Genomic DNA, 24387 nt, shown 5'->3' on the forward strand with positions numbered 1-24387 from the left:
TTTTGTATTTTTTTTTTTAGTAGAGACGGGGTTTCACCGTGTTAGCCAGGAGGGTCTCGATCTCCTGACCTCGTGATCCGCCCGTCTCGGCCTCCCAAAGTGCTGGGATTACAGGCTTGAGCCACCGCGCCCGGCCCGAGGCTTTCTTTTGTGATTGTTCATGGGGGATTTAAGTGTGGGTGGGAGAGGAGGGCCTGCTGGAGGAGGCTGCATTTACCCTAGTTGCTCTTCCTGTGTCTGGGGAAAGGTTTTGAGGTTTCAAGGGGTTTGATTATCTTTAAAGAAAAAGGGTGCACCCGCACTCTGCCGGGCTTGTCAGCATTTGTCAGGATTGAAAGCATGTTCTCTGAGCGAAACCACATTCTCAGGGTATTTGACCTGCCTGAAAGCTGGAGGCAGTGGGGAGCTTGTGAGCAAAGCCTGTCAGTGTGAAATTTCAGTTAGGGCTCAGGAAGGTGTTGACCTCTGGATGCCTTTCCATAAGCTAAACCAGTTTGCTGAACCGTTTGAGGTTTGCCCCTCCTTGCTTATCACAAAAATCCAGAAACGAGTGGCCTCACTTTCTATTACTTTTCAGTGTCGAAATACAAATATGCACTTAGTTTGGGGAGAAACAAATCCCAGACGCTCCTGCTGCCTGGATCCTATGTCTCAGCCTTTCTTGTAGTGGAGTCTGTTCTCCTCCTGCCTCCATTTGCTGTGGGTCACATGTCTTTGGCTGCCTCTCATTTCCCATCATCAGAAAATACAAGCCCTTAGTACTAGTTCGCCACTGTAAACTTTGTGCAGATTTCAGAGCATTTGGCATGGCTGCTAACAGTAGAATAAAACCTGAAATTCTTGGCTGTCAGTTGATTTGGATAAGGATAAATTTTACTGTAAAGGAATACAACCTTACTTTTTATGAGCAATGTCATTCTTGGCTTATATCAGGCCCTTAATCTGTTCAGCTCTGTATTTTATCACCTGAGACTAGTGGGGCAGGAAATTTAGTCGTCCCTTACTCCAGCTGAGTTCCAAAGGTCATATCCCATATGCCCCAATGTTAGGTGCACATCTACCCAGAGGAATCTCTATCTTCCCTTCATAAACAGTTATGGAATTGTGGATTCCTCTAAGCCATTTTTGAATCTGTCCACTTTTAGGAATTGCAAGTACCATAGGATTGCAGGCCATGTGTAAGAGCTTGCTTAAGAAGGAAAATATGGTATGAAACTTGGAATCTTTTCCCATCTGCCATGTTCACACTGCTGAAAGAAAATGGAGGCATTTTAGGAAATGGAATTAGATTGATTTTTCTCTTGGATTTTTGTTGTTGTTGTTTGTTTCGAGACAGGGTCTCACTCTATCACCCAGGCTGGAGTATAGTGGAACAATCACAGCTCATCACAGCCTCGACCTCTGGGCTCAGCTGATCCTCCCAGCTCAGCCTCCCAAGTAGCTGGGACTATAGGCATGCACCACCATGCCCGGCTGATAGATTGATTTTTCTCTAACCACGACTCTTGTTTCCACCATTCCCTACCTTCTGTCATCTACCAACAATATGACCTAATGATGTCCCCCGAATAATTATTTGATTATTATATTTATTATTAAATAGTCATTATCCAAAGTATAATAGCAAAAAGGGAAATGGGAACTCTTGCCTTTTGCTACACAGTTACTAAATATATTATGCGTTACCAACTCTCTTAATTTCTAAATCACCTAATAATTAGAGTTGCCGAGATTCCAGATGCTTCCATGCTGCTCTATTTTTTAATCTTTAAATTAGTATACAGTAAAATTAATATTTTTCTTCTGGTGCACAGTTCTATGAGTTTTCACACAGGTATAGATTCATGTTACCACGACCACAATTAAAATACAGAACAGTTCCATCATCCTCCAAAATTCTCTTGCTATCTTTGTGGCCATACCCTCCGTCTACCCCTAACCCTTGGCAACTGCTGATCCTCTCTCCTCTAACATTGTTTTCAAATGTATTCCTTTGACAGGATACTCATCCAGATCACCAGGATATTCTGAAAGCAATCGTAGCATTCAAAACTCTCATGGTAGGTGATACTTTAAAATCACAATTCTCCATTTTGTATACTCTATCTTGAAAGAACGATTTGTGTGTAACATTTCTTTCCCTATACAAAGGTCTTTAGAATGGAAATAATAAGCTTTCATGACAGTATAGCAGTGATTGTTTCATTTAATTTTGTCCTCCAAAAATCATGCTTACCTAAGAAAGGTTGCCAGACTGAGGGTATAAAGCAATCACATTTACAGTCTCAGCCACATTAAGCCACATTAAGCATTGGTGTGTAGGTGGGGGGTTTCCTTTTGTCTCTTTGTCTTTACCCCCATTGCTCACCTAATGACGAGTCTGTGTAACTCGTCATTCACTGATTTGCATCAATACTGGATTCAACTAGTTATGCCAAAGGGTATGAGTTTTTTCTTTGCATATGAAGAAGAAATCCTTCATCAAATTTAAAAGGGGGGAAAAAACCCAAAGTACTAAAATGCAATTGCTTTATATAGGCTGCTATCAAAAGTACCTGTGATCTTGTATCTTCAGTATGATGGTTAATGTATCTTCTTGAACCCACTGATATAAAACCACTTGGTGCCATTTTAGGAGGAAAGAAAACTTCATTTTGGGCAATTGATTAAACTTAGCTTCATTTCACAGAATTCTGTAGCATTATAAGTGATTTGGACTAATGTTTAATTATTAATCCTTGTTGAAAGATCAGTAATTGACGTGTCTGTAGTTGAACAGCAAGTTGAAGACCAGACTAAGTATTAGGTTGAAATTGCCATTGTTATATGCCAAAAACAGTCCAATATTGGCAGTTTTACATGGCGCAAGCTAATAGAACAACCCAGTGAAACCCACAGTGTTTATTATAATTATGGTTCTATTTTTTCTTGTATAAATAGGAATGTAAAATGAGTCTTTTTGAAAACCTATATTTCTTTCTGATTATGTTATATAACTTGTCTTGATGGTTTAGTATATTTATTCCTACTATAGGTGCTCTTAAAATATGTGTACAGTGAATTTATTTCTTTGAGTTTCCATGTAGCTGAAAGGGACAGCAGAGATTTTATAGAAAATATACCCCCCAGAATATTATCTTGCATTCATTTGGAAACGGTAACAAAACTAGCCATGTGCTTATTTTTTGTATTCAATTTGGAAGGCATGCTGTTAAATTACTCTAAGATAAACTCAGTGTCTTAAGCTATATATATACATATATATATAGTATTCATACCCCACATAGTGTTGGCAAACTGTAAATTGTTTCTTGGTTTGAATTTTCAGTATGTCATCATGAAATTCAGTTGTATCTCTTTTTTCCAATCCTTTTAGAAATAAAAACTAATTTAGTATTTTTTTTCATAGCAATCTTGGTCCTTAAACAAAGTACAGTAGTGCCTAGGTTTCATTATCAGTTTGATTCACTGTGGCATAAAGAATTTAATTTTCTCTTTCACTATAAATCCAGGAGAAATTTTTTGTTTTTTATTATTTTCAGGATGTTACCTTGTTGGAAATTGAGCATATGTTTGAAATACAATTATTTTGTCACTAAAGCCCTATTTATGCAAAGATAGACAACATAAGAGGAGCTCAAGCAGGGGCACCAACCAGTAGATCTGAATCTACTAGGTCCTCACCTGGCTCTGGTCAGTGTGATTTGGCTGCTTGCTTTCCCATGTTCTTTACAGGGAGGGAGAAGTAAGCTCTTTCTAGAATTTTGTTTTGACGCTTTGGCAAAATGAAAAATAGGCCTCCCTCACAAAACTTTTGGGGGCTCAAGCCTAGAGATTTAGGGTAGTGGATCTTTCTGTCTATCAAAAACAGACGTGGTCATGGGATTCATGATGAGGAAATAGGGACTCAATGGGAACCAAAGAGTCAGAAGCCACATCTTACTTTGGTCTTATTTTAGTCTATTTCATAAGAATTCCTATTCCATTATGTTCTGCTTTGGTTCTGTAGGGGCAATGTCAAGATCTGAGGAAGAGAAAACAGCTGGAGTTACAGATACTGTCTGAACCTATTCAGGCATGGGAAGGAGAAGATATTAAAAACTTGGGAAGTGTGATTTTTATGTCGCAAGTAATGGTGCAGTATGGAGCATGTGAGGTAAGGTGTTTCAAATCTCAACATCATTTCTTCCATCTTTCATATTTTTCTTCCTTTTTTTTTTTTTGACAGAGTCTTGTTCTGTCACCCAGGCTGGAGTGCAGTGGTGCCATCTTGGCTCACTGCAACCTCTGCCTCCTGGGTTCAAGCGATTCTCCTGCCTGAGCCTCTTAAGTAGTTTTTCTTCCTTGTTCTTCCACCAAAGTCAAATGGTACAACATCGAAATCAGAAGCTGAACACCTATTCTTTGTTCAACATTCTGCTAGGTGCTGTGGGAGATAAGAGGAAAGAACAAGCAATGATCCCTGTTTTCAAAGAACTCATTAAAAACAGACTAAAACGCAAGTTGCAACTAGCAAACAAACCAAATAGTCAATGTTCGATTTTGCACTCTCAACAATAGAGTCCATAAAAGTTCACAGGAGGGAGAGATCAAGAAGACCTTATGGAGACAGGAATTGAGGAGGGGGCACAAAAACAAAAGGGGAGGATTTCACAAGGCAGAGGTCATTGTTACTTAGGAGAGAACAGAAATGTGGCTTTGGTTTGCTGCAGCACAGTAAGGAAACCAGCCTGTAGGGAGCAAAAGAAGCAACTTGGCCATAGTAAAAGACTGATAGAGTCAGGTAGAATTAGATTATGCAGAAGCTTGACATCAGGCAAGAGTAGTTCAGATGGATGCAGCAGGCCGTGGGAAATAATGAAAGAGTCCAGAGTCATAGAACAACACTCTGAAAGGGATGTTTCACACTAATCTGACACCCATATATGTCAAATGAACTGGAGGGAATGGACGAGAAGCAGAAAGGCCAGCTGGGATGGAAAGTGAGGAGTCCCCTAAGACAGTGGTGACAGAGGGAATGGAGAGAAGGGGCAAATCGGAGGCATCTTTAGAAGGGAAAGTCAACAGGAAGTGGTGCCCTTGGGCTAGAGGAGATGAAGAATGTAATTTTAGACCTGTAGATATCTGGGTGGAGATGTCCCATAGGCAGCTGTTAACGAAGTACGGAAATGTGAGTGAGAGGTCAGAGTTAGAGGCAGAGACTTAGATGTCCCTAACAGATGTGCCTTCCTAGGAAGTAAATATCCAGAGAGAAGCCCGGGGGGTGGGGGTGGGGGGGGGGCTGAAGATGGATTATTTCTTTTAAGAAGGGGCCAGGGAAAGGGAGAAAGGTTGATTATGGCACCTGGTTTGATTTATCGGGTGTTAGAATTGTCTTCCTTCTCCCAAAACATCTTCCTACACTCTCTGACACGTCTTTGGCAGAGATTCATTACTTTGGGTTAATAAGCAATCTCATTTAAAATGCAGATACCCCAGGGAAGGTTAATGCAGTGAATCTAACTATTAGTCATTCACACCTTTGGGATAAACCTCTTGGGTGAAGGCAGGAGGAATCAGTGCCAGAAAAAATAAAAAGACAAAGAGGAAGGTAGAGAAGAACTGGGGGAGCATGGTGTCGTGGAAATTCCATGAGGAGCATTTGAAAATGGTCAGTGTGCTGACTGCTGCTGAAGGTTCAGAGGGCAAGGAATGTGAGGACCAAGAGGAAGCCATTGGATTTTGCTAGAAGGCAGTTATTGATGACTTTGCAAGAGCAAGGAGGGTGCAGTTAGGGATGGATCAATGCAGAGAAAATGAAGGCAGCAAGTAATTTGGCAATAAAATGTCAAGAAATGGGATATTATGCATAAAGAGCCATATGGGGGCAAGCCAAGGTCTGTTAGGATAGGAGGTGTACATATGTTGAAGAAAAAGAGGAAAAGCTAGTAAAACAGAAGAGGATGCTGGGAGAAGAAGAGGAGATGTCTGTAGAGGAAAACTAAGTGAGACAAAGATGTGAGAGAATGTGGAGCACTTGTTAGAATAGTTAGCCTGGAAGGGTTGCTCTTCTCAAGTGGAAGGAAGGAGATGGAGACAGGCATAAGGATAATTTTAGCTAAGATGACTGGGCATGGAAGCCAAATGTAATTTTTGCGTATACTAATTGCATATCTGTTGAAGGGGCTCACAGCAGCCCTCATGTGTCGAGGTTTCCTCAGTGCCATTAAAAAAGTGTATGGGAGGCCAAGGTGGGTGGATCACCTGAAGTCGGGAGTTTGAGACCACCCTGACCAACATGGAGAAACCCCATCTCTACTAAAATACAAAATTAGCCAGGAGTGGTGGCACATACCTATAATCCCAGCTACTCGGAAGACTGAGGCAGGAGAATTGCTTGAACCCGGGAGGTGGAGGTTGCAGTGAGCCGAGATTGTGCCATTGCACTCCAACCTGGACAAAAAGAGCGAAACTCCGTCTCAAAAAAAAAAAAAAAAGTGTATCTACTTTTATGTTTTACATAAATCCAATAATTATCTTGTTCTTAATGACTAAAGTTAATTTTATGAATATGACTTTAACACGTTAGAGCATACTAAATTTCTTATCACCTGAAAACCCCTTCATTTTGCCATTTTTTCAAAGTAAAATATATTTTCATTTTGTGAACCTGGAGACTTATTTTGTGCCCAGGTCTAGCACATCTCACCGGCTGCATAAACTGTGGTGACTTCTCAGACTTTCATACATGGAAAGCAAGCAGGGCTATTTGTATTTAATTGTTACGTATAGGAAGAAGAGAGATAAACTGTGGGTTTATGTCCATGTCAAAGTAAAATTCAACTAGTTTTGTGTTTTCAAGTTGGGTATCTTTTTTAAAAAAATTATTGTTAATGTTTCAGTTGTTTATATAAGGTCTATGTTATAAGGCAGTGATTCCAGAAATTCTCAACAGATAAAATGTCCAATTCTGTTCTTCATGTGTTATTGTTCATTGTCTCTCAGGAAAAAGAGGAGCGGTACCTTATGTTATTTTCAAATGTCCTGATAATGTTATCTGCAAGTCCTCGGATGAGTGGCTTTATCTATCAGGTTAGTAGATTTCACATAAAACACATAGCAGACCCGCTAATGAAAACAGGTTTCCATCCAGATGCAGTATCTCCACTATGGCATTAAAAGCTCAAGCCAGGAGAACCAGAATGTTCTGACCCTTCGTTGTAATTAAAGAGCTTGTAAGAGCAGATGTTCCTTAGATCAAAGACCTTTGTATTAGTATAATGAGTTTATCTTGAATATATCCACCGCTTTAGTTATGCACTAGGTTTTGCATGCATAAATGGAAACTAGATAAATTAGCAGCAGTATTGTACAGGCCCATGTCATTATTGCTGAGAAAACATAAAGCTGGGACCTGCTCCTATGTTTGTCTTATTATAGTCACAGCACATGATTCAGGCTTCTAAGAAGCACGTTAAATAACAGGCTTCTAAAGAAGCATGTTATTCCTTAGGAAATTAAACGTCCCTCAGTCAACTCCCAAGATATAGAGCATTATTTACTATTGCCTGTTACATCTTGGCTTGACACTTAGTAGTTTTTATAACATCTGAGCCTTCACTTTTTTTTACTGATTCTTATGAAAATATGTTAGAAAAGGAAACTGCTTTGTAAATCCTGATCTTATAGTTTAGGGTGTGTTAGCCAAACACAATCCACATTTTCCTCTTGCTTTCTTAGTCTGATTAAAATTTACAGCAGGGAATCATATTATCTGCTCTTGACATAGTGGAAAAATACGTCTAGCCATAATTTTGCAGTGCCGAGAGGGTCAGAAAATCTAAGTGAAATAAACAGAGACCTGTATGACTGCAGAATTAATGAGAATGTTCTTTTTCTAATAGGGAAAAATACCAATAGCAGGAACGGTGGTGACTAGATTAGATGAAATTGAAGGGAATGACTGCACATTTGAAATCACTGGTAGGTAATTTTCTCTTTTTCATGTAACTACTTCCAATTCTTTTTGGAATGAAGGGGAATTTAATAAATAAATGCCATTATTTTCAGTTACATAGGCCACGAGCAAATTTTACGCAGGCATGGCAAAGTATATTCCATTTCCTGGGATAATTAGGGTACAGCAATAGCACAGAGAAATCGCCTCTCATTCAAAAGCCATGGCTTTGCCATTAGTTTCAATCTTCTGTTGCATAAGAGCTACTTGTGAGAGCTAAAGAATAACAAAATGGACTGATGTAAATGCAATTTTCTTCCCCTCTGTCATTTGTTCCCTGGTGGCAGAAGAGCCAAAGATATGGACTTTTATCAGCAATTTTATCATCAGCCCATGAGTTAGTAAGATTTGGTTGTATTTCTAAAAAGTTCTGAAAAGGTATCAAACGTTCTTCACAAATTGAGCATAATGCCAGGCTTCAGTAATGCTCCCTGACATTTTAGCTTATGATCCCTTTTGCCAGGCCTGTGTCATTTATATGTAGTGGCTTCACTGTTGGTGCTGATATGGCACAGTGGCTAAGACTGGGATCATGGCCTTACCCTCTTCTTTCCCAAGAAGGAGCCTAAGGTTTGGTATTTGCCAAAAGGTTGTAAACAGTCTTAGTTGGATCTTGTTCCAACGTTGATACTGGGGTAACCAGTACAATATTCCCACTTTAGACTTAACTAGATGGACTATGTACTTACGTTTTTGGATTGCAAGTTTGCATATAGTGAAGTTTTACACTACTTTTAAGCTTCTGTAAGCAGTAAAAATCAAGGACAGTTTTCTAAATCAGACATGAATATTTATTTACTTTATCATCACAGGTTATCTGTTTCTGCTATAGAAATTTCAACAGGGTTATCCCATAGGTATGAAAACCCCTGAAAATACACACCCAAGTCCTAGTTGCATGAAGTGTATTTATGAATGGGAGAAGCTCAAGTTTTTCCTTGCCTTCTGTTTTCAAATTGATCATAATTGGGGGATGTAGGTAACATGGTGGAGAGAATTGTGGTCCATTGCAACAACAACCAGGACTTCCAGGAATGGTTGGAGCAGCTGAACAGACTGATCAGAGGACCTGCCTCTTGCAGTTCATTATCCAAAACCTCATCGTCATCATGCAGTGCTCATTCCGTAAGTAGTCCATGTGTTCTGTCCAGAGATTATTGAGTCTTTCATCAACTCCTGCCCGCTGGAGACTTATTTAGAAGAAGCAGCAAGCACACCCTCAGCCTTTTGGGCAGCCTATATTTGTAGATTTTGAAGTACGGTTAAACCTCACTCATTCTGATTTCTCATTATGAGGCCCATCCAAATTAATGAAAAGGTTTACTTAGAGGTGTGCAGTTCTGTTTGACAGTATTCAGGTACCCCAACTAACTGCTAGCAAAGTATTTCTAACCAGAAGTCCTGCTAAAATATTTTAATGATAAGCAAGGCTTATTTCAATGAGCAGTGGTTACTCTCCTACTAACAATGGGTTAAGTAGAAACAAATAGTTTACCTCCCTAAGTACTTAAACATCTCCATGTCATCTCACTCATGCTCTCACATTTGCTCAGTAACCTTCTTCAAAGGTAAACTTTTAGCATTGTCTCTTTCTGAGTTATCACAAATTTAGACTTCGGAATTTGAATTGATGAGATTTTACTGTACTTGCTGAGTGAGATGGAAGATACGCTGTGTTGTTTGTTAACATAAAAACCTATGATGCCAAAATTCCAGTTTTGAGCACTGTGTGTTGTGGTCGGAAGAATATGGGCTTTGGCTTCAGATCTGGGTTCAAATCTTGGCTTTGCCAATTACTAGTTAGTTACTTCACTTGACTGAGTCTATGTTTTAGGCTGTTCTCATGAAATAATCTATTTAAGCACCTACCAGAGCGCCAAACATATCACTGTACTCAAATGTTGCTGCTACTCCATTTTCCTTCCTTACAGAGGAAAGAAAATTAAATTAATTAAATTCCAGATGAGAAAGAGAGGACAGGATCATGGAATGTTGAGTCAATTTTGTGCTGTTTCTTAGAGACCCCATAATCTTGACTGGAAAGAGCCAGTTCTCAAACTGGAGACTTTTGTTCTTCCGTCTGTCCCTTTCTATGGCTGTCTTTGCTGATCCAATGAAGCTATTGTTGTTCTCTCACTGTGTGGCACAAGGTCGGGTTCAGATGGCAGATTGCCAACATCTCATCAGACATTTTCCCAGTCTTTTAGCTCTACTGGACAGCCCCGAGGACCCTTGGAGCCTCCTCAAATTATAAAACCGTGGAGTTTAAGTTGTCTACGACCTGCACCTCCACTTAGACCATCAGCAGCACTAGGTTATAAAGAGGTAATTTTGCTACCTATGGTATAAAATGCTTCTGAAAAGTTAATTTCATAGCTTATTACAAATAGTTCTGTGGGAATGTGCTAGAATTTAAGATAGGTGTTATATGTGAGTCAGTCTTGAATTGCTAGACTCAGTGATTTGTTTGGTTTCTTAATTTTCCGTTTCCCATTATCCATCTGCAAATATGTACTGAATATCTACAGGATCTATGTGCACTGCCTGAGTGTTCCCAGTCTCCTCCTGAAGTGCCTCTGGTTTACCTTAATGATTATTATGATAATTCTTTAGATTCATTAATGATGTACACAAATCTCAAACAAGAGCCACTTCATTGTAGTTGAGTTGCCAATGAAGCAGACCTAATTCAGCATTTGGGATCATTTTGATCAATTTGAACCAATTTAGTAAAGTGTTATGGGACCAAGCTATGAGTCCAAACTGTAAAAGTGATATTTGCTTCAATTGGAATGAGAAAAGAATTTGATGAAAGGAGTGTCTTTTAAAAAGAGGCTTCTCAGAGACAACCTTAAAGGCCATTTGATATTTGGGTAGTGTGGGGATTTAAAGGTTTTGTGTATTTTTTATTTCTCTTGAAGTTGCAGTCAGGAAGTGTCACTCACTAGCTTCTGTAACTGTGTGGAGTATTACTTTTCCATCCAAGCAGTGGCTTTATCCCTAACCTGTCTCAAATCATTTCAGATTTCAGAAAAGATACTCATTTATTAGTAACTGTTCTTTAAATCAGTCTTGTTGGGTGAAGATTAAGTTTGTGACAGTTATGAGATGAGTCTTAGAATTATGGGGCAAAGGCAGCATATATTTCTAGATCAAATGTGTGTTTTGATGAGTGATGCAGACTCAGCTCAATTTTGAGTGTTTTGATTTAAACCACCATGCTTTTGTTTCGATTAATTGTTGCTATCAACTCTAAGTGCAGTAAAAATAAGACAATATTTGGACACTGGAGGATTTTTTGATCCTTTCAACTTGACATGATAGGGCAAACAACCCTTGAACTGAATCTTTGTTATATAACTCTATTTAGAATTTGGTCAGGAAGCAGTCCCATAGATTTACTTTGGAAATTTACCTGCAATTCTTGCAATCATCCAACTTTCTTCTTTGATTATGTAAACCAGGAGTGCCACTTCATAGTTACCTAGGTCTCCTTTTTAATGATGGATATTTTGTAATTATCAGTTACTAAGTTCAAATTAAGGTGAGCTTTGAAGAGTAAAGTTGACTTAATCCTTCACATAACTAATCTATTAAAACTAAGGCATGATCACTTCGTTTCTGCTGGGGGAAAAGAGTTATTAATATATTCCTACTAGATAGTATGTATTTCAGTTGTTTTCAGCATTTGTAATTCTGCACAGAACTGTATTCCTCAGGCTTTTGCATGATAATATTGCATCTGAAACTAATGTGGGAAATGTGATTATATTCCCTCCGTGTAATTTATGATAACACTAACATTTCAAATGTTGTTTTAGAATTATTGATAAGTGGATTTGGTCATTATAACCATCGACCTCTCACGCTCATCTTCTCTTTCTTTACATATTCATTGTAGAGGATGTCTTATATCTTAAAGGTAAGGGTAGAACAATATCTTTGGCTTACAGTGACATCATAATGCTGTGCTGTAACCTTTGAATGAAGCTTTCCCTTATGCTTGTTTTGTCCCTTGTTATAATCGGTGGCTAAAATATGAAGATGCAATTCTGACATGTAAGTACTTTGTTGAAAAAGCAAGCGGGCTTGTGTGAAATACATATAAAAATGTCATAATGCCCTAAAATGCCCCATTTTCCTGCTTTTTTTTTAAATGCTGCTTTTTCCTGTTGTTTTTGTCATGTGAGAGTTTTTCATATCTGTCTTTTTTCAAGTATAAGTACTGTGGCTGAGTGAAATAAATTAAATGATTTGTTTCCTATATTTTTAAGCTACTATTAATAATTAATATCCATGCTCCATGTATACACATTTCTTGGAAAGTTGGGATAAGGTGATCATGAGAGATTTTTCCTAAGTCTAAGTTGCTAATCTGTTTACAGATCATTGGATTAAGGATTAAGGATATTGTCAATGAGTATTTTTTTGACCTGCTGGTTACTCATATGGCAAAAACAAATTCAATACATTTATTTTGTCTACTAGTTAAATACATGGCTTTATATATGGAAAATTAAGTTTGGCTGTGGGTGTGTTACTTCTAACCCAAAATTATTTATTAGGAAATCCTTCATTTGATTCTTCTCTCTGACTGCGGAAAAATGACTTAGTCTCTCTCTGCCTTAGTTTTCCTGTCTCACAAATGGAAATTATATTCTTCTTTGTGGGACTGTTTCTAAAGCAGAATTATTTAAGTAGCTCTGAAGCTCTTTGAAAAGTGATCAATACTACATTAATGGTTACAGTGGCTTAGTTCCCGTAAAACTGTATCAGTGGGGAATGTAAGCCAAATTAGGAATACTGTTACGTTTTTAGGGTGACATCCCTTACTTTCTCTGCAGATGGTTCCCTAAAGCCATTTGGCCTCCAGGAGCATCTGCCACATCTTCAGTAGGCACTCCACTCTTAGTCCCACCTGTGTGCAAATTGAGAAGATAATGTCATTGCCTCTGTTTTATTTAACCTTTTAGAGTTTATTGGAACCATTTTAATTGTGCATAGTGTTAAACATTGATGTACTCCTAACTGAGACTGTCAAAATAAGGGAGAGGAATTCTATTTAGTTTCACTCGTGCTTTTACTTTTGTTTTTGAGGGAGAATTTTAATTCATTAAGAAACCTCTGTCCTTACAGGAGTCTAGTAAAAGCCCTAAAACGATGAAGAAATTTCTTCATAAAAGGAAGACTGAGAGAAAACCATCGGAGGAGGAATATGTGATTAGGAAAAGTATGTGTTCTGTACTTTCTGAAAGTTGTTTATGGATAAATTAACATGAGAATCTTCTTTTATGTGAGGATTTATTTGAAAGCAGATGATTGGAGCAATTTTTTCTTGACATCGTCTTTTACATATAAAGAAGAATGCATGGAAAGCTTTGGTCACTTCTTAAACATTTGAATAAGCTTCTTACAGCTGCACTTCATGTCATCTCAGGCAGATGTCATCTGTATCATTTTTGTGTTGAGCATTTTGCCTCACCTGGTTTAGAACCTCTAAAGGGACCCATTTCTTACGGATACATTTTTTTCCCTCTTAGTTTCTGATACTTGAGATATTTTTCTCTAGGGAGATAGACTAAATAGACCGGAAGGCTGAAGTCCTTCCCGAACTCCCATGCTCAGTGATGCTCAGTTACTCAGGGAATCAGCCTGCCCACATCTAGAAACATGGCTTCATTTGGAGACAGACTGCAAAGTCAGTCAGCCAGTCGATATGGACATATTTGGCTATAAGGCTGTCAACAAGGTACTTTGGGACACAAGGTACTTTAGGACACATGTGAAGGAGTAAGCGGTGTCTCCCAAAGAGGTGGCAGAATTATGTGTATCAGCTGGGAATATAGTTTGGATAAATATTTGCTCCACCACAGCTTTGGCATGCCTCACCCTCCACCCCACACTTGGTTATGCACATTGGCATGTTCACACGGTGCTGCCATCCAGCCATTGCAAGAATGAGTTTGGAGTAGAAGAGGAGGGGGGAGGGAGAATGAGTGACTACGCTGACTGGTTAGAAAATTGGGTGGGGTTAATGAGGGAAAGTTTCCTAAAGGCGAACGTTGAAATTTAAAGGAGAGGAAGGCTGGGGTATATCGATGGGAGCTAAGCTAGCAACTAGCTCAGTGCTGTGATTTTGGCCTCACTGAGACCACTGACAGAACACCACCCCGCTACCCTGGTTCCCAGTGTAGAGCTCTGGGCTTCAGGAGTAGGCCCTCCACTAAGCTGAGCTCACTGAGGCTGACTCCAAAGCTCCATGAGGATGCTGTCACTCTTCTCCATAAACAGCGTTGGACAGCTCTTTCTCCTGCCTTTCATAAACTCTACTGGTCAGAGAAGCCAGTCCCAGGCAGTAGAGTGCACTGCATCATTTTGAGGGTCGAAAGGCATGTATCTATGAAAAGTCATCATGAATTAATTTTCACAGGTACAGCTGCTCTGGAAGAGGATGCTCAAATCCTTAAAGTGATCGAAGCCTACTGCACCAGTGCAAACTTGCAACAAGGCCATGGCTCAAGTAGGTTCCCCCAAACTACTTTCTCTAGTGAGTGACGTTTCTTCTTTACTGCTTAGCGTCTTTTAGAAAAAGAGAAAAGCAACCCAGACGGGTTGCAGGGTGTGGAAAGCAGGTGACTTGGTGCAGAGGAGTAGTGTAGGACTGCATCTTTCAGATAAGGTGGTTTTAGCTACCAAGCGGTTTGTTTACCCACTGTTGTTTTTCACCCAGAAAGAGAGATGCAAGAGTAAAAGAGTTGGAGGTGATAGAAGTGAAAAAAATTTTTAAAAGTTGTTCTCCTTTGAAGTACACAGATACCTTCACCAACACTAGTTAGGAATTAAAGGGCCCAGAGAGTTCCTGTGTCTGTGAACTGATGCTAATCTCTTCTTATAGGCAGATTTGGAAAGGAAGTCAAAATACTATCTTTGATCAGCTGCATATTTAAACGAGCAATCTTCACCAAACTCAAGTTTCAAAGTTGCTCTGAAAATCTGGAAATGTAGCTGCTTAGCAGAGGTTGTCCAAAATGTATACAATTTATCAGGGAGCTATTGGGTTAGGGTATTTCCCCAAACAACTTTCAGGTTACAAACGAAAGCGAGATAATATTTTCTGATTCATCTTTATGCTTTTTAAAAGCCAGGTCACTTCGATTATGTCTTTTGTCTCCCATTATTATAGACATTCAGAATACCTTTTGTGAGGTTTTTGCACCTGCATAAGAAATGAATTTTGGACAGCCAGTGACCAATCATTTGAATGTGGGAGGGGATTTCTTAGGTGCCTTGACATATTCTTTCAAAGTAATGCATCTCTAAGGCTGACATAAAGGAAGCATTCTACTGGGCATGATGGCTCACACCTGTAATTCAGCACTTTGGGAGGCCAAGGCAGGCAGATCCCTTGAGGCTAGGAGTTCAAGACCAGCCTGGGCAACATAGCAAAACCCTGTGTTTACTAAAAACACAAAAGTTAGCTGGGTGTGATAGCGCACACCTGTAGTCCCAGCTACTTGGGAGGCTGAGGCAGGAGAATCGCTTGAACCCGGGAGGTGGAGGTTGCAGTGAACCAAGACTGGACCACTGCACTCCAGTGACAGGGTGAGACTCCATCAAAAAAAAAAAAAATTAAAAGAGAGAGAGAGGAAGAAAGAAAGAGAAAGAAAGAAAGAGAAACAGAGAGAGAGAGAGAGAAAGAAAGAAAGAGAGAAAGAAAGAAAGAAAGAAAGAAAGAAAGGGAATTCAATGTGAAAGTTGACACATTTGGCCATGAAGAGAGGACTGTCACACTCTGCTTCACAGAGAAAACCTGGCTGTGGCTTTGGGCATGCACAGCTCTGATAACGTGTTTCAAGGAGCCAGGAGAGGAAAGTGAGGGCAGTTTTTGTTTTGAGAACTAGAGAAGAGAGGGGGACAAAGAGATACCAGAAGCATCCCTTCTACAAAATCTGACCTCATCTCCTCTTGCACCACCTATTTTTACATTTGACGGAGTGGATGGGTCTGCAGCTGGGAGGTGCAGCCAGATATTCTGGCTTAAAAAGACTCATCTTCACCCTTGCTCCCTACCCAACCTTTTACATGTGGAAGATGTCTGGCACTGTGCTTGTCACACAGCAGATCATTTAGCATCGTGGTGACCTCCTATCCTCGATCCCTCTCTAACTGGAAGTCCTGTTTCTCTAGAACTGACTACCGTCAGCTCTTACTGCTTTCAGCCAGTCATTCAGTCAGTTTGCTTTCCACTTATATTCGTCCCTTGGTATCTGCAGGGGATTGGCTCCAGGACCCCCAGAGATAACAAAATCTGGCAATGCTCAAGTCCCTGATGTAAAATGGTGGAGTATTTGCATATCACCTCCATACATCTTCCCATATACTTTAAATCATCTCTAGATTGCTTATCATACCTAATAAATGTAAATGCTATGTAAATGGTTGTTATACTGCATTGGGTTTTAAATTTGTATTGCTTTTTATTTTTTCTGAATATTTTCAATGCATGGTTGGTTGAATCCGCAGATGTGAAACCTGCAGATATGGGGGGCCACCTGTATTAGGCACCTACAAAGTGCTAGGCACTGGAGAAGGCAGAGACACATCTCACCTCAAGAAAGGGGAGGTGGTCAAGTGAAGGCAGTGAGTGTGCACACCTCTGAAGGAACTTGGCCTAGAAGAGAGGAAGCCAGTGACTCAGGGAGACCAAAGATTAAGCACCTGAGCTCTGAGAGGAAGGATCCAGAGTGAGGGAGGTGCAGGAGAGCTGTTTGGTTGGGTCCCCATGCCTGTTGTGTCACCTCTTCTGTCCCAGAGCCTGGAGACATTCTGAGCAGAGGACATCTGCATCTTTGCTGATGATGTGGTAATCTCCAAACCTCACTCCACCCTTGATTAAAATGGTCTTAGGAGGCATATCTACCTTACCCTATAAGACTGTAGAGAAAACAAATGGGAGTGATGATGCTTCTGAGGCCCTTAAAGCACATTGTGTTTCAGTGCAGTGCTACTGTCAGCCTGACTTTTACTACAATGACAAAACACTGTAGCATAGGATGTAGTGTGTCCTTCCTGGGGATTTGCAGGGAAGAGTGATCACTGGTCAGCTCTTTGCTCTGGAGGAGGCAAAACAGGAAAGAATGGAGGTTTTGGCTGTGGACAGGTATTACAGGGGCTCTTCTGCTTTATTTTTCTGAATACAAAATGCTTCCCACCTTAGGAAGATTGAATCAGTGTATTTGGCCATTTAGAATTCTCATGTCAGGAAAATTTAGTCAGCAAATGATGGGTGACTGTCCTCTGGGTGTAATGTAGCAACATGCTATGAACAAAGACCCTTCTGTAACAATAGTGGAAAGCAACTAACATCCACTATTTCTACTCTTCACTAGTAACTCTCCCTCCTCCTCCCTCTTGCAACCCTTGTTTGTAGGTACTCGAAAAGATTCCATTCCACAAGTCCTACTCCCTGAGGAAGAGAAACTCATCATTGAAGAAACCAGAAGCAACGGCCAGACCATCATGGAAGAAAAGTGAGTAGAGCAGGCAAAACCTTGCCTAGTTTATCTTGGAGCTGGCAAGAAGGTCTGGTAGGACGGTGGGGCACATGGAGAATCTATGATGATGATGAGGGACAACCCCTGCTTATCTGGGAATGCGGCCTGCTTTGCTGAGCATGCATTTGGGAGACTTTAGAGGGCTGCCCGCTAACAAAACGAAGGAGGAAGGAAAGGCAGAGGTGACAGAGCCCTCCAAAGCAGCTCCAGCTGGCAGCTACCCTTGTAGCCAGCTCCCCAGCCATGAAGCTGCTTCTGAGCACATGGGAACATCAGTACCCTGGATGGGTTTAGGAAGTAATTGGGAATTCCAGCCACAGAACCGATTTCCCTGCCCAGACAGATGCCACTCACATGTTTTGAGTCAGAAGCTGTGCTTTCACATATTTGACATCATTTAAAATGCTACAGCAATCCGGTTAGATAAACATTACTCTCACCACTTTCACAGATAAAGAAACTGAGGTACGGGAAGTTCAGGGAAATTATGTCTCTGACTTACCTTTACACAGTAGTGTGGGTGACCTAATGGGGGAAAATCAGGTTAAGTACCTTCTGGCTCATAAAATTAACACAAAGTAGCCAAATAATTCATTTGTCTAAACTTGAGTCATTTCTGAAGTCAGGCCGAAATTTGCATGGGACAGCATATTTCAAGGTGCTTGGCACTGTCGATGCATTTTACATCTGGTGTGTGAAGTGATACAGCAAAATGGTTAAGTACTTGGGCTCAAGCGAAAAACAATGTGGTTCAGCTCCCAATTCTGCTACTCATTAGCTGTGTGACCTGGGGCAAGTTGCTTCACCTCTCTGTGCCTCAGTTTCCTCATCTGTAAAATAAAGATGATGGTAATGCTTTCAGGGTTGTTGTGAGGTTAAATGAAGTAAGTATAAAGGCTAGCACTCAATAAATAATGATAGTTAATTCTTATTATAACTATATTCATTTTTACAACTTTGTGAGGTTTTCAGAAAATGTGCGTTTATCCCCATTTTGCATGTAAATATACTAAGACGAAGGGAGGATGAGAAGGAAACTGGTTCCCGGAGAACAGAGGACTAGTAAGTGGCAGGATCAGAACCAAAACTTAGATCTCCAAAATCTTTGTCCAGGGAGAGACCCAGAGAGGAAAAGGCTATTACGCAACCCAGCCAGGGTGCTTCATCCTTTTTTGGGTAATATTTGACTGGGATATTCCAGAAAGAATGCCTCTGACTTTGTGTCATGTGCAGTGGAGAACTGAGGAGGGCAATGTCACAGCACAGATATTGTAGAATAGGCAGTCTTCTGATACCTCTCATTATATGATAGGTGATGTTCATTCCTGCCCCAAAGCTAGAGAAATCAAAACCTTATGATGGGAATTGAAAACATCGAACTCCTAAAAACAGAGAGCAGAATGGTGGTTTCTAGGGACTGAAGGGAAAGGGGAAATGGGGAGATGTTGGTCAAAGGGTACCAAATCTCAGGTATGCAGGATGAATAAGTTCTGGAGAACTAATGTACAGTATGTTGACTACAGTTGGCCCTCTGCATGCATGGGCTCTGCATCTGTGGATTCAACCAACCCCAGATCAAAAAAAAAAAAAAAGTCAGAAAAAATGGATGGTTGCATCTGTATTGAACATGTACAGATTTTTTTCATACCTAATAAAGGTTTTCTTTTTCCATCTTTGTTGAGGGCTAATTGACAAAGGTGTTCAATGTGATGTCTTGATATATGTATGCACTGTGTTATACCATATTGTTTTTTCCTAAGTCATATGGTATAACAACTATTTACATGGCATTTACATTGTATTAGGTATGATAAGTAATCTAGATATAATTTAAAGTATGTGAGAGGATGTGCATTGGTTATATGCAAATGCTATGCCATTTTATATTAAGGACTTGAGCATCTGTGGATTTTGGTATCCATGGGGGTCCTAGAACCAATACCCCATGGATACTGAGGGAGGGAAGACTGTATAGTTTACAATGCAGTATACTTGAAATTTGCTAAGAGTGTAGATTTTGAGTGTTTCTGCCACACACATACAAAAGGTAACTATGTGAGGAGATGGATATGTTAATTAGCTTGATTGTGGTAACCACTTCACAATGTATACATATATCAAGACATCACATTGTACACCTTTGTCAATTATCCCTCAACAAAGCTAGAAAAAGAAAAACTTAGTGATGGGCTCTAGTCTCTTGTGTTTTGTTCACCCAAGCTGGGAAGTGAGTAGAAAAGGAGGAGGGAAGTCTAGAAAAAGTGTAATGACATTGCATTTAGCTAAGCATGTGTGGTGGTGGTTGTTCTTCCACCAAAATGAAGACGATGGAAGCCATTTAGAGCAGTACCATTCCCAATCAGCTAGAAAGTTCACTGTTTTTCAGGATCTGTATTGTTATAAAGTGACTTTTATTGTTTAGTATTTTAATAGTACCTCAGTGCAAGCCATTTGTCTCTGAATTTTATCTTTATGTTCTAGGAGCCTTGTCGATACTGTTTACGCCTTGAAGGACGAGGTCAAAGAACTGAAGCAGGTAGTAAAATATAAAAGTCATTTTCTTGGGTAACAGAACCATTCTCTTTTCCTTGCCTCACACTGCCCATGCTTTCAGGGAAGGCCTAGGAGGAAGGTAGTGAGGGGGCATTTTTATTTTCCTTGTGTCATCAAGGTAGGTTTTGTTGATTTTATCATGTAGCCTTGAATTTAAATTTCTGAGTCTTGCCTGTATTTCTATGTAGTAGTTCACAGTAGAGTCCCAAAGTTAGTTACAACTTTCCTGTTCTCTGACATCCATAAACAGACTTTAAGAAAAGACTAGTCATTCATCAGTGTGTAAGTGTAAAGAGAACCATTAATCATGGTTTGTGGGCTTTTCTGCCGATGTGGTCCAGCATCACTGCCGATATGGCTTAGTGATGGACACTGTCACACTGTGCCTTGTATGTGAGGACTGACTGTATCTGGTGACAGAGTGAAGGATGGATGGGAGGGGAGAGAGATCAGGGACTAGAAGACCACTTAGGAGGTTCTTACAAAACTCAGGGTGAGACCTGTCAGAGTCTTGAACTGAGGCAGGGCAATGAGGCTGGGGAGGAGGAAAACGAATGTAAAGGATGGCGTATTGCAGAGTTTGAACCTACGGACAAGGATAATATGATTTTAAGATTAAGAAAGAGCCAGGGATTAAAGATGAAGCTTCTTCCCAGGGTGTCTAGTTGCATATGGTGGTGCTCCTTCATGGGGATCAATAACCACAGGAGGAGGAGAAGTGTGGGGTGTTGAGAGAGATACTGAGTTCACTTCAGGACCTGATTAGTTTAAGGTGACATATCTAGGTGGAAATACCAAGCTGCTGCCAGGTAATCTCAGGTATGTGAGAGGATCACTTAAGCCCGGGAGTTTGAGGCTGCCGTGAGCCGTGATTATGTCACTGCACTCCAGCCTGGCGATAGAGTGAGACCCCATCTCTCAAAATAACAACAATAATAAAAAGAAATACCAGGCTGGCAGTTGAGATTGTGGACCTGATTCTCAGGACATGAGGTCAGTACCACAGATATTTGGGAGTCCCCTTAATAGACACTTGGATTGAAAGAGAAGTGACACTAAGTGAAAAGCGAGTTAAATTAGAAGAGGGTCAGGGCAGGGAAGAAGAATCCAAAAGGTTTCCCAGAGACAGGGAGGAGGATTGACAGGCTGCTTTGTCATAGATGCTGAGGGAGGGAAGGTTGAGGAAGGAAAGAGAGTCAGTGATGAAAGCTGCCCCGAGGATGAGCAGGAGGAGCCCTTGGAAGGGCCCCCCTCTGTTTCGTAATCAACAAATCTTTCCCCATCATAGGAAAATAAAAGAATGAAGCAATGCCTGGAAGAAGAATTGAAGTCAAGAAGGGACCTAGAAAAGCTGGTGCGGAGGCTTTTGAAGCAAACAGATGAGTGTATTCGAGCCGAGTCCAGTAGCAAGACCTCAATTCTTCCATAACCATCACTGTGCCACCGGGTGGAGTGTGCCTTCAGGGCATCTTGAAATGTCCCGCTGAATGATTTGACTCAGTTTGCTCACTTCTTTGGCTTTTGTTTTGTGTTTGAGTCTCAGTCTCTCTCTCTCTCTCTCTCTCTCTCTCTCTCTCTCCCCCTCCCTTCATCCCTCCCTCTCTCTTCTCTCTCTGTCCCTCTCTCCGCCCTCTGTGTGCGTGTGTGTGCGCACGTGTGTGCGCTTGGGCATTTGCTGTTGTTTGGTTATTGGTTGGCTGTTCATTTCTTTTTCAACAGGGGAAAAAGCAGGAGGTGGTGGTAGAAATGGCCCCAGAGTCTTTTCCATTCAGTGAGAAAGAGAAAGGGAACACAGGCCAGTTACTTAAAAGGTCTTCAGATTGCCTTCAGTTCACAGTGCCTCTGCAACAGCCATTGCCCTCAGGTCACATTCTTTGGGCTGGCTGCCCTTGCAAAGCAGCTGGCCAAGGCTTATTAAATGTGAACCCAACTTTTCCCCCAGTGCTTTCCTGTACCTGCAAGCCTCTTAGTACTTAATTTACTGAAGGCAAATATTCCAGACTATGGCTAGAGTAGGATGAAAGACAAACACATCTGCCCAGTGATCCAGCTGCCCTTCCTTAGACCATCACATGCCTCCCCTCAATCACAGGTTTGAAAATTACTGCCCTATGTTGTCTCTAAGACCAAGAAAACTGTAGTACGCTTATTCCTTTTGTGTCATGTAAACTGTAACTCAGGGGGGCAGAAGCTCTGGTCACCCACACCAACATCAAATCCATCAGCAAATTCTACTGGACAATCCTCCCTTTCAGTAGCAGAGTTGACCGCCTTTTCCCATTGCATGATAGGTTTCTTTCCCTCATCTTCTGCCTCGTGTGTAAGTTTTCTATTTCCCCAGTGCTTTTAGCCAGCCGTACCAAGTGGTGTGTAAACTAGTATGTATGTGCTTTGCTTACTTTTAAAAAAATGTAGTTAGACTGTGAGCAGTTACTTTATGTCCGTTGCATATTCAAACTGTGACCTTTTATCCTTCAAAACAATCTGCATTAAGGAGATACTGTGCCCTAGTAGACAGTTTTCATTCACTTTATTACTCTCTCATATATGCTGTGAGAAGTTGTAATATTCATTGGCCTCTTTGGGTGGGACTCTAAGCAGTATTTGCAGAAATATGCTTCTGGTCCAATTTGTACATCCAGAACAAAAGGGCCCCTCTAGTAGCTGTGTGCTGGATTATTTGGACTGATTAACTCAAGTTGCTCATTGAATCACACCATCCACTTTATCCCAGAAACTAGAACCGTGAGAAACCAGGTTTAGAAGACAGTCACAGAACAGCACACATCCAAATTCAGCACCATTGAAAGTTGGCCTAAGGCTCAGTGCCACTCACCCCTCTCTTCCCCAAAGACAAGAGAAATTTGGCGAGATGGGGGAGGTCACTGGAAAGTGAGGCCAAAGGGCTGATCAAAATTGCCTTTATAATATATTTGATGGATGCCTATAAATGTGGGTTTTGCAAATGTTTAAAAACCAGACTTGAAGCCAGGCATGGTGGCCCACACCTGTGGTCCCAGCTACTCAGGAGGCTGAGGTGGGAGAATCATCTGAGCCCAGGAGGTCAAGGCTGCAGTGAGCTGTGATGACACCACTGCACTCCAACCTGGGTAACAGAGAGACACCCCTGTCTCTGAAAAAGCAAAACTTGAAGTTTGAAACCCCCAGCTTGCTGAGGAGCCCTTTTTCCTTTTGGTACTGAGACTCTCAAGGTCCCATAGCTATGTGGTACAGGGCTGTTGTCTGCTTGCTGCACAGCAGAAATTACACCATCCACAGGAAATGGACTATTCTTGCAGTCCAACATCAGCCAACCACACACAGCCGTGTTTGGAAGCTGAAGAGTAAAGAAATTTCTAGGAATGACTGTTGTTCTGTTTTTTAGCACAGCCATTTAGATATAACATCCTTCACTTAAAAATTAAAAACATCATCACTACTACCACCACCAATAACAACATCAACACAGATCTTCACATCTGGCCATTCTGTGGTTAGTCAATGGCTTGCAATAAATGTGCAAACTGCATCTGTAGGAAACATTTTTGTGATGATGAAATACTTTAGTTGATTGCTGAAAATATTGAAAGGTCTTCATTTTATAGTGATGTGTACATATGCATGTTTTGGGCACTGGGCCCTTCTGACGAGGGGCCCTCGGTACTCTGGGTAACAAAGCTTGTGCAGAGTGGTAACCATGCTTACACACTAAACAATAATATAAAGGAAATGAAGCCATGTTAACCTGAGAGCAGTGTCGCCATAGTTGTGTTGTTTACAGTACTCTATAAATGGGTTCCTGTTGCCCTGTAATTAAACTGCTGCCCGTAGAGGCCTTTCGATTCCTTTTCTGTCCTGTCCCTTCTTAACACAAGCTCAAATTTTCTAACTTGTTTTTATTTTGAAGACTTTTAAAACGGACATTTTCAATACATAAAAATAAACAGTGCTTTATAAAAATAAGTCTTTTGCTTCTTTTTTTGCTAGCCGGTGTGCAGAAAGATTTCTTGTGCTGTGTCAGCTTCCTCTCTCATTTCCCTCATTAGCTAGTCGGCTCTCACCAAGCCCTCTAGCCAGTCTCAGCCTTTTTCACTCAGGGCAGATGACATTTGCTCCCAACTTTACAGAGATAATACATGGCCTGAGATAGAACCTTCCTTAACTTCTGTACCTCTCTTCTTCTGGCCCAAACCTATAAACCTATAAACTATATCCCTGCTCACCATCTACTTTTCTTTTTTTTCTTTTTTCTTTTTTTTGAGACGGAGTCTCGCTCTGTCGCCC

At 40.7% G+C, this 24387-nt stretch overlaps 1 protein-coding gene across 4 annotated transcripts in view; it reads left to right on the forward strand.

Moving 5' to 3' along the window:
- ARHGEF6 (Rac/Cdc42 guanine nucleotide exchange factor 6) overlaps positions 1-24063 on the forward strand; it is a 126916-nt gene extending 102853 nt beyond the window's left edge. For 3 of the 4 annotated variants that reach the window (XM_023198878.2, XM_023198880.3, XM_023198881.3), the window contains 12 exons: positions 2001-2060; positions 4010-4156; positions 6985-7071; positions 7884-7962; positions 8976-9121; positions 10184-10321; positions 11898-11918; positions 13133-13226; positions 14427-14516; positions 17427-17526; positions 20032-20086; positions 21392-24063. In XM_023198878.2, the coding sequence (XP_023054646.1) occupies positions 2001-2060; positions 4010-4156; positions 6985-7071; positions 7884-7962; positions 8976-9121; positions 10184-10321; positions 11898-11918; positions 13133-13226; positions 14427-14516; positions 17427-17526; positions 20032-20086; positions 21392-21532 (1158 nt within the window). In that variant the 3' untranslated portion in view covers positions 21533-24063. The remainder of the gene's footprint in view (positions 1-2000; positions 2061-4009; positions 4157-6984; positions 7072-7883; positions 7963-8975; positions 9122-10183; positions 10322-11897; positions 11919-13132; positions 13227-14426; positions 14517-17426; positions 17527-20031; positions 20087-21391) is intronic. The other variant, XM_023198879.1, reaches the window with a different exon arrangement.
- The last annotated feature ends 324 nt before the right edge of the window (positions 24064-24387 follow it).

The sequence above is a fragment of the Piliocolobus tephrosceles genome, chromosome 12 (genome assembly GCF_002776525.5).
Source record: "Piliocolobus tephrosceles isolate RC106 chromosome 12, ASM277652v3, whole genome shotgun sequence".
NCBI classification, from domain to species: Eukaryota; Metazoa; Chordata; class Mammalia; order Primates; family Cercopithecidae; genus Piliocolobus; species Piliocolobus tephrosceles.